General features: G+C 30.9%; 1 protein-coding gene and 1 pseudogene across 2 annotated transcripts in view; both read left to right on the top strand.

Moving 5' to 3' along the window:
• The first annotated feature begins 907 nt into the window (after window positions 1–907).
• LOC143256221 (uncharacterized) lies at window positions 908–8,417 on the top strand. The gene is made up of 3 exons (XM_076513121.1): window positions 908–1,304; window positions 7,152–7,583; window positions 8,287–8,417. The coding sequence occupies exons 2-3, from the start codon at window positions 7,265–7,267 to the stop codon at window positions 8,313–8,315; spliced, it is 348 nt and encodes a 115-aa protein (XP_076369236.1). The 5' UTR covers window positions 908–1,304; window positions 7,152–7,264; the 3' UTR covers window positions 8,316–8,417.
• The window catches only part of LOC143257732 (uncharacterized), a 21,940-nt pseudogene continuing 19,898 nt past the window's right edge, over window positions 8,317–10,358 (top strand). The window contains exons 1-2 of the transcript XR_013031990.1: window positions 8,317–8,528; window positions 9,619–9,817. The product of XR_013031990.1 is annotated as an uncharacterized LOC143257732 (transcript). The remainder of the gene's footprint in view (window positions 8,529–9,618; window positions 9,818–10,358) is intronic.

The raw sequence follows: 10,358 nt of genomic DNA, 5'->3' as shown, positions 1-10,358 counted from the left end.
GGTTGCTATAAGAAAACATACAAATACTCGAAGACGAAATGTGATGCGATCCTATATTTATATATATGACGAATATAATTTTGAAAAATGAACGGTGGAATGAGAGTATGCAATTTCTCTGATTGCTTTTGTTTGAAGGATTGCACATAAATCCTGTGCTTATAAACATATGTAAAGACGTTTTGCTCCTCTAAATAATGATACAATTATTTTATTTTATTTTGATATGAATGTACAATTTAGACTATTTTGTATTGCAAATTCTTAAGCTTTTGACAACATCCTCTAGTAATATGTATTTGAAGTATTTATGTGCTTTTGGATTTAAAAACAGGTTTCAGTGGAATGATGGTTATATTAATATTCTTTATACATGTATTACATAACAGAGGTTATTCCAGCGCGGTTAGAATGGATAAAATGAACTATTATTATTATTGTTCACATTACAAGAAAAATTAATCGACACAGAAAACCAAAGTTTTAAATACAAAACTGGAGTGTTTTTATTTCTGTTTCATCTGAACGATTTTTTTAAGTACCAGCCAGTGTTTTTTACTTCTTTTGTTCTTACTATATGCCACCAGAGGGTAGAAATTAATTGACGAATGTCCACGTAGGGAAGAAGTAAGGCGATGTATTGATAGTATTACTATTAGTCGAAGTGTAGGATTGATCATTAGGATGTTATATAAGCCCATTTATTAAATATATTTATAAAAAGTACTGTATTTTTTATATTGATCTTCTAAATAGGTTTTATCGTCTTCACTATGAAATGATTGAATGTCAGTCTTGTTTAATTGCAATTTAAACTTGTGTTGAGCTTGAAATTGAATTTTTTGACATAACCTTTACTTACCTAAGGCCTTATTGAATAATGTTTACAGTCAAATTAGACTCTAAATGAAAACTTCGTTGATATCGGGGCAAACGATACGAATGTAAACACAATGAGAAGGCTCAAATTTGTAATTTAGGCAAGCAAACTGTGATGCTTTTTGGTTCTGCTATACATTTGGAACTTAGATTCCGACATTTCTAATTTGTCGAACTGAGATCTAAATTGAAGCGAAAGAGAAACTTGGCCACGTATGCTTTACATTTATTTTTTGTTAAGTATCATCACAAGTAGTGATACTAATAATAGGAGTAGAACGTTGTTACTTGAGAGTTTGTCAATAACTAAGTAATTGTACAGAAAGGTTTGAATTCATTAGGATTTGTGTATACGGTTATCATAGGCTACAGCAAGAAATGAAACTAATAGGCACTGGAAAAATAAACTTTTGAATAACAAAAAGGTAGATATATTGTTTGTATAAATAGCATTGTTTATGCTATGAATATGATTTTTCTTACCTGTAGTTTATAACTTATTTGCAAGCATAAAATTAACCAAATAATCACATCTGATATCTCATAGTCTTAGCTTAGATTTCTAAAATTAAAGGTCATCAACCTTAATACCATATGTAAAATAATTGATATTTCTTAAATACAAAAATGGTATGCATATTTTTTTTTCAATTGAAATAAGGCTGCAAATAGGAATTGAAAAAAAATGCCCTTTAAAAAAATAATTTACAATTGTGTTACTTTATATTGTCAGCATGAATAATTTATATAAATGTAAGAAATAGAGTTTAATGGTTACATTGCTGTAAAGTATGCCATTTACACTACAATATTAAAAACTGTAATATTTTTTTATTTTTAGGAATTTCTTGGACTATGCTATCTGTTTGATAGTTTTAGTTTCAGATATTCATCCATTATCATGAGGTTTTTTGCAGTATTACAGTTGAATGTTGATTGGGTAATGATTTAACTTTATACTTAGTATTAAATGTATGTACTTGCCTGTTCTCCATAGATCTGAACTATTAGAGTAATTTTTTAAAACTTGTCTAGAATTGTTAGTCTGTGCATGAATATAACTGTTTCAGCTGAAAATAGTTTCATATTTTGGAAAGTGAAAAAAATGTTTTGTGAAATTCAGATTTATTATCAACAGATTGTACCTTTTTTATTGTGTTTTTTTACCAAGAAATTGAGTTTTAAATGTAGGTTTCTTATAATTCATGTATTTTAATAATTACAAGCTTAGATGGTCCCATTGTCTAAAGTAAAATAGTAGTAACTGTTTACTCATCAGAGTATATTGTCATTTTAACCCACTAGTGGTTGATCTTGTAATGCTAATAGTTATTTCTTCTATGTTATTTTTATCATAAAAAAGATAATTTAAATAGTTTAAATATTTTTTATGTTTAAATTGAAGTATATTAATAAAGTAGTAGAGAAGAAAGTGTGAACCAGTAATTGAAATGGACGGGCTGTAACTAAATTGTAATGGTGCCCATGAGAAGTTATTCATGGTTAAAAGTTAAAACCACATATTATATTTAACCTAAAATTTCTTAATCTATGGAATATTTTTTCACTTTAATTGTTTTGTTTTTTACATAAAACACTGGCTATTTATTATTTATTACCAGTAAGTGTGTAAATATTAAAGCATGCTACAGTTTACTTAACCTAAGTCCTTGAAACACTAATTGCATTTTATCATACCAGTCACACATTTTATTCCCAAATCAAATACTTTTACTGTAAATGTGCAATATTGGCACAAAAACTGATGTTCACATGTCATAAAGTCACTGATTGCTTCTGCCTTTAAAAGCCATTGTGTATTTGTTTGGCCTGGCATGGTCAAGCGTGTTGAGGCGTGCAACTCCTAATCTGAGGGTTGTGGGTTCGCATTCCCATTGCGCCAAACATGCTCGCCCTTTCAGTCGTGGTGGCATTATAATGATACGATCGATTCCACTATTCGTTGGTAAGAGTAGTCCAAGAGTCGGTGATGGGTGGTGATGACTGACTGCCTTCCCTCTAGTCTTACACTACTAAATTAGGGACGACTAGCACAGATAGCCCTCGTGTAGCTTTGTGCAAAATTCAAAAAAATAAACAAATGTGTCTTTGTATATATCATTTAGTAAAAAACAAGTTGCATTTTTACAATAAATGCATGAGTGAAATTTTCTAGTTATTAGAACACTATGGTAAAAATATTGATAGAAAAACAACGTAAAATAACTGTTTAGTGTGATTTATAATGAAAGATGTTTTTTTGAAGATATCAAATTTCTTATAAAGTATATTAATGTGCAAAAATAGATCTTGTTGAAGTGCTCAACAAATGATGGAGAAGAAAAGTAGCTTATATTACGGTAAGTCTACGGATTTACAATGCTAAATCAGGGATTTGGTTTCCCTCAGTGGACTCAGCAGGTAGCCTAATGTGGCTTTGATATAAGAAAAGGCACACATACAAACACCTGACTTTTCAACGCTAAAATCAGGGTTTCGATTCCCCTCGGTGGACTGAGTGGATAGCCTGATGTGGATTTGCTATAAGAAACAGACTCGCAACCTTATATTATTTTTTATCTTGAAAAAATTTGTTTCAGAAAATAACTTAAGATAAATTTTTTATTTCTCTTGAGAATTGTTTCAGTTGAAACTGTAGGTATTGTTTAATGACTGAGGCTATTCATGGTCAAAATAATTAGTTTTTTGTAGGCTGAGAATCCCATGAGGTCTTAATTTGATTGTTGTTGTTGTAGAAGTTTACTTTGCATTTTGGGACCAAGCATGTTGTAAAAAGTAATGTTCAAATCTCCCCTGTTCATTCCAAAGTAGCCCAACATTTGATGGTGGTTGCTTTAGAGCAACTGCCTATTGTATTGTCTGTCAGTTTAAAATTAGGGATAGCTAACATAGATAGTTCTTATGTAGATTTGTGCTAAAATTTGAAAAATTTAAATAAAAAATTGCCAATTTGTTCAACTATTGATGAAAAATAAAAGGTTTGAGAGAAAATTGGCAAAATGATAGGCTTATTCCCATAATCTCTGATATTGGTAAGAATTTGATATATGTTGTTAGAGATGATTTAGTAAACCTATTTGAGAGATTGGCACTAATAAAAGTAGTATCTTACTTAGCTTTAAATAATGGTTTCTTTCCTAATAGTATTACTGATCATGGAAAACTTAGGGTATCTTATGAGGAATTCATTCCAGTTGATGTTGTTTCAGTTGAAATGTAGAAAGCATTTGATAAATTTCTGCACAAGAGGTTAGTTAAGATTTTGGATATTTTCCTTTAAAAATGCAAGAAGTGGAAAGAATATCAGTTTCTTACATAAAACAGATTAGTGACAAATGAAAAACAATGTGACAAAGTTGTTTAAGTATCATTAAAGATGGTTTTACATACCAAACAGCCGACTAATGGCATTGTAGGTTTATTGTTAAGGTTGTTATAGTAAGTTTGCAAGAGTTAAGTTGTGGGAACATTTTGAAATAACCTCTGCAGGATTAGGTTTAATGTTGTACAACTCATTGAGATAAAATTAAGTTTCAGTTCCCAATTTCAAGAAAGCCAGTTTTAAGACCATGAGACAAGACTTCTCATTAGTCAATTAGAATAAGGAGTTAAAAGGTGATTTGGTAAGACAAGACTTCTCATTAGTCAATTAGAATAAGGAGTTAAAAGGTGATTTGGTAAGACAAGACTTTTCATTGGTCAATTAGAATGAGTTAAAAGGTGATTTGGTAAGACAAGACTTCTCATTAGTCAATTAGAATAAAATGTTAAAAGGTGATTTGGAAAGACAAGACTTCTCATTAGTCAATTAGAATAAGGAGTTAAAAGGTGATTTGGTAAGACAAGACTTCTCATTAGTCAATTAGAATAAGGAGTTAAAAGGTGATTTGGTAAGACAAGACTTCTCATTAGTCAATTAGAATAAGGAGTTAAAAGGTGATTTGGTAAGACAAGACTTCTCATTAGTCAATTAGAATAAAAAGTTAAAAGGTGATTTGGTAAGACAAGACTTCTCATTAGTCAGTTAGAATAAGGAGTTAAAAGATTATTTGGGAAATTTTTAAAAAGGAATTGTTTTTACTTTGAGATAGGTGGGTTCTTGGAAAAGTAAAATGAAGAAGACAATGTCATTGCATTACCAGAGACTAAAATCAAGGCATTAGGAATAAATGTCATAACCTTATGAAGTTTAAATTGACAGATAAGTTAGAAATTTGTAGAAATATAGGCAAACTGGGTATGAATAGCCTTAAGAGGGCTTACAAAGATAAAACAGCTGATTGATGACATAATGATTGTTGTAAATTAAGTTAAATGTGTTGGACAAGGTTCTTCAAGGATGACATGGTAAAGTTTTTGTTGAATATTTTTTCACAAGAGGGAATATGAGCAACATTCCTGACCATGAACACTAGAAGCACTTGAATTAAACTGAGTTGTATAGGTATTAATCCTTTGGTTGTAGTTAGGAAAGTGAAGAGATGAGGTCAAAAAGCATTTTAAGAATCAAGACCAAACAAGGTTTTTAAGAGGTCAAAGATAAAGTATGCAAGCTTCTTTCAGTTTTGTAAAGTAGTGGACAGCAGAAGATACTTGAGAATTGAAGAGTTGCTATTGTTACTTCTGTTTTAAAAGGGATAATAAAAGTTTCCCCATAGATTATAGGTCAGTCAGTTTTCCATTGGTAGTGTGAAAAATTCTAGTCTAATAAAAGATGTTTTACTAGGTCATTTAGTGAAATATCTGAAAAGCCAACATAGATTAACCAAAAGAAAACTTTGTTACTAATTTGTTGTTGTTGTTGTTTGGTTGTTATTTTAAGAATATTTTTGGTTTGTAGTTTACGTTCTTACATTTTAAAAATCATAGAAGTGACACAAAAGATTACCTTAGAAAATTACATCAGTGTAAGGGTTATGGAAAGACTGATGAACTGGATTGCAGGGTGACTGTATATCAGTTCTACTCATTCTTAAGATCCCACATAACATGGTGAGTAAAAGACACCTCGTACAAATACCATACATATACATGGTGAAATAAACCCCTTAAAGAATAACTGGTACAAAGAAGCTCTCTAAAATCAATAGAGGGGCACATAATAGTCAGATTAAAGAATTATCTACTAGGATCTTGGACTGGTAACTCATATGTTAGGGTCGGTTTTGCAGTACTAGCAGGTAGTAGGGTCATAGGTTCAAATCTTATTTAGGCACATTGCATCTGGTCATTACATGTAAATTAGTGCTTTTGTTCAAACTTCCTTATAAAAGTTATGAGATAAGGAACAGCTCCATATGTTTGCCATCAATGTTATTACATAACCCTTACTTATTGCTTCTAAATTTTGTTTCTTTCGAACATGTTGAAACTGTCAGATAAATCTTCCAAGATCTTCATATATTTAGCTGGGCGACTGTCTGTCAGTTACTTGCTAAGATATATGAAAATAAGTCATAGCAAGACTTAAAGATAATTTTTATATATATTTTGTTATTACTGACTAAGTCACTAGGATATGTTCATGTAGAAAATGTTCACTTTAATATAATATGTAAATGTTTACTATTTTATTCTTCATCTGATTTTACAGAAGTTTTTCATGAAATGCTGATGTTAGTTTTGAAGTATATCCACCTCACTATTTCAGTGTTCATTAGACATGGTGGTTCTCAAACTTGCACACAGCCTTCCTGTTTAAACTTTTTTTTATGAATTACAAACCCAGGTCTACATTTACAGAAATCTTACAGCTAAAATTAATCATTTAAACTTGTGAATCAAAATGTGTTTTTCTCATTTAAACTTGCACGTAAAATGTGTTTTTCTCATTTAAACTTGCACGTAAAATGTGTTTTTCTCATTTAAACTTGCACGTAAAATGTGTTTTTCTCATTTAAACTTGCACGTAAAATGTGTTTTTCTCCAGCACAATTGAAAAATAAGGTGTGATTTTTGTCAGTTTAAACACAGGTTGAAGTTTGGAAAACTTGAAGTTTGGCAGGAAACATTGGTAAGCAGGTGCTGGGTGAAGGATGCAACTTAAAAAAATAATTTTGAGCATATGCAGGAAAATGAAGTTGTGTTTATTATAGATTCCATAATTTGACAAAGTTTTTTGAGTGCTACTGATGTTAGCACCATGTACCTGAAGTGCTAAGCATGCCATAGTTTGAGAACTCCTACATTAGAAATATTGTGATAATGTTTTTATAGATATAATAAAGGGGCTGTTCTGTTTTTCATTTCAGAAAATTCTGGAGTGTCAGTGGAAGAACGGGTGAATATCTTGGTGATTATCCTGCACCATGCTGAGTTTTGGTAGCTTAAAATCATTGTGACAAAAAAAAAGCTGCTCGTGTGGATGGCTACTGTACGATTGGAGGTTGAACAGGTGACTTTTGATGCTGAGGCCCTACTGGCCAAGGAACAGCCTGTTAAGTCATTTGACAGTGTTATTGATCCACACACAGATTTTCAAATTGAAAAATGCTATGACGTGCTAGAGGAACTTTCTTCCCATGATCTTATCTCTAATAACACGTCTTCAATACTTCAGCTTGTTTACAACAACACTGGAAGTGATGACGTATCTTCTTCGCTTCAACTCGTCTCTCATAACACAGGCAGTGATGACACGCCTTTGCATCCACTCATCTCTAATAATACTGGAATTGATGAAAGTAAATTTTAATTTCTTATGGATTTAACGTAGTTTGTACAAGTTTATTTCTCTGGTTCTTATGGCATAATTTCTGTTTATATCTGTGTTTGATATAAATTTGTTTTTTTACAGTGTAGTTGAGTACAAGTTTCAGATATCGAATGTGTTCACAACCATGGTCATGGTTAGTGTTATTGTTTTAGAAGTGTAACAATAACAATACATAGTTTAAAAAAAATTAATGTTAAATCTTTAAATTTAATGGAGTTCTGTAATTGAATGGATAATTAAAACAGTGAAAGGACAATATAAGAGATTAGTGTATTTGTAGAATCAAGGAGTTAGTTTTGCTGTATCTAAAATGTTTTGGTATGTTACTTCAACTGTAAACTACTACATTGTGGGTTATAAGTTGATCAGTTATATGTTCATTCCGTGAACTGTTGGTGAGTAAAACTCTTTGCAGTATTCATTTGGTGTGAACATAGATAGTGAAACATACTTGAATTTGGTATGGGCATCTTATGCTGTGATAACTGTGACCATTGAACTGTGACAACAACATACCTTCATAGTTATACATTAGTCTGTTCTCTATTTAAGGGGATACTTTTCTCCCATGTAAAAATTAAGGTTTACGAGCACCTGATTCAGTGCCTCTGATTCTACTGCCCATGGGTATTGAACTGATATTAATACTTTATACTAATGTAAATTTTCAGAGAAACGAAACCACGCGGAAAAAAAATAGGCAGGCTACATTTTCCTTCGACTGGACCCTAAGGTATTGACCCCAGGAAGCTCACCTACTCCACCAGAAGATCAAGAAATCAACGATGGCGAAGAAACCATTACAAACGAGGAAAATGAAATGACGAGCAGTAAAGAATCGGACGATGAAGTAAATATTTTGTACAATTACGAGTGTCAAATTTCGTCAAGTTACCCAGACATATCAGATCCGGTAAACATAACTTACATTTATGGAAAAAAAAAGGTTACTGTTATGTGTTTTGTGTTTATATTTTATGAAGGGTAGGTTTTGCTAAAACATTCAGTGACACTAAAAGAAAAGAAAACAAAACATTTAGTTACTAGTTTTAGTTTAATTGGCTTAAATAAAACAATTCCTGTTTCTCTTTTGTTTTATTGTACTGTTACATTTTTAGACTTTTTATTTTGGTCAAACTAATCAGTTTTCTAAAAGTAGTGGGTCTTGGTTATTTTATTTGGAAAGCTACGTCCTTTCTTGGTGCGTACGTTACACATGCAGTATCTTCATTATGAAACATATTACACATGCAGTATCTACATTATGAAACATGTTACACGTGCAGTATCCACATTATGAAACATGCCACACATGCAGTATCTACATTATGAAACATGCCACACATGCAGTATCTGCATTATGAAACATGTTACACATGCAGAATCTACATTATGAAACATGATACTCTTGCTTCTTGTTCCATGAAATACTTAACAATGGATATCTTCACTACTGGTGAAATTCTACTACTTACAAGAACTAAATAATGTAATCTGTTAATCTGTGTGTTGATTACATTGACTAGTCATATAAATTAGTTAGTCAAAATTACGATTAATATTACAAAAACAATTGACTAACTGAAACAACTTTCTTATTATAACCATTTTCAATTATTTCAATAGTTTAATGTTATGATTAAATTTATTGTCCTGAAAAGACTAATTTAAGCTAGGATTTTTAATTATTACTGTTTTCAATTATTCTGGCTATCCAAATAATTGGAAGGTACAATTGTAACTTTTCAAAAAAGTACAGTGAGGATAATTCAGTTGTGTTCTAACTTTTAACTTGATTAGAAACAAATCAAATTACCTTAATTATGTTCTGAAAAGTTACAACTGAAGTAGGGAACAAGTTTATTAATGATCAGTAAAACTGGTCTTGCAACAAATATTTTCATAGTAAATGAAATTGAACACAGCTAAAATTACGTGGCATGTTTGGTTAATAGTTTTGTTAGATTTAGAATACTGAGATGATGTTTTTTTTTTTACTTTAGGCTACCCAACACTTCAATAAAAGTCATCCAGAACTTAGTGCCAAAACAGTGGACGTATTTCCCATGGATACCCCTTCCTCTTTACCCTCTGTAAAAGAAGAAACCAATTCAAAAGTATTCAAAGAACCCTTATTTCTGACACCTTTTAGTGCAGTGACAAACACTTGTGAAGCTCTGTCCTTACAGAAGTCTGTGATAGGTGAGTACATTTATTCTGACAAATGCCAACAATAGTAATTAAGTTATTCTGTTTCATTAGTATTGGATTGTAAATTTTCACATTGTTTTTGTAAGTGTAAGATTTCTAAAAAAGACTGAATTTAAAGCTTTTATTGGTGGGTAGAATTTTAATGAGTTGGTAAGTAAGTTTGTGCTGCTTACCAGTGATTTAATCAACCAATATATCATATTAAGGTTAAAATATTTTCTTTTAGTGGTCTTGTGACTTTAATACTGACTTACCTATGTGAAGATGAATGGCAGTGTGGGCCTAAATTTTTTAGGTTATTATTAACACTTTTGCAATGGGTCATGGGTCAAAGGCTGTGTCATTGTGTTTGTTGACTTGAATTCAAAATGTTATTGGACCACTATTTTATGAATTTGTCACTAAGTTTGTAATCAAATTGTATATTATAATTTAAACTTTAATATTACATATGAGCTAATTTCTTAATTTAAAAGTAAATATTAAAATTAGATGTTTGTGATTACCAATATTAACAAGCTATAATATAAAA

This window comes from Tachypleus tridentatus, chromosome 7, assembly GCF_004210375.1.
Source record: "Tachypleus tridentatus isolate NWPU-2018 chromosome 7, ASM421037v1, whole genome shotgun sequence".
NCBI classification, from domain to species: Eukaryota; Metazoa; Arthropoda; class Merostomata; order Xiphosura; family Limulidae; genus Tachypleus; species Tachypleus tridentatus.
Note: the sequence above shows the minus strand (reverse complement) of the source record. Positions and strands in the feature narration are given on the sequence as shown.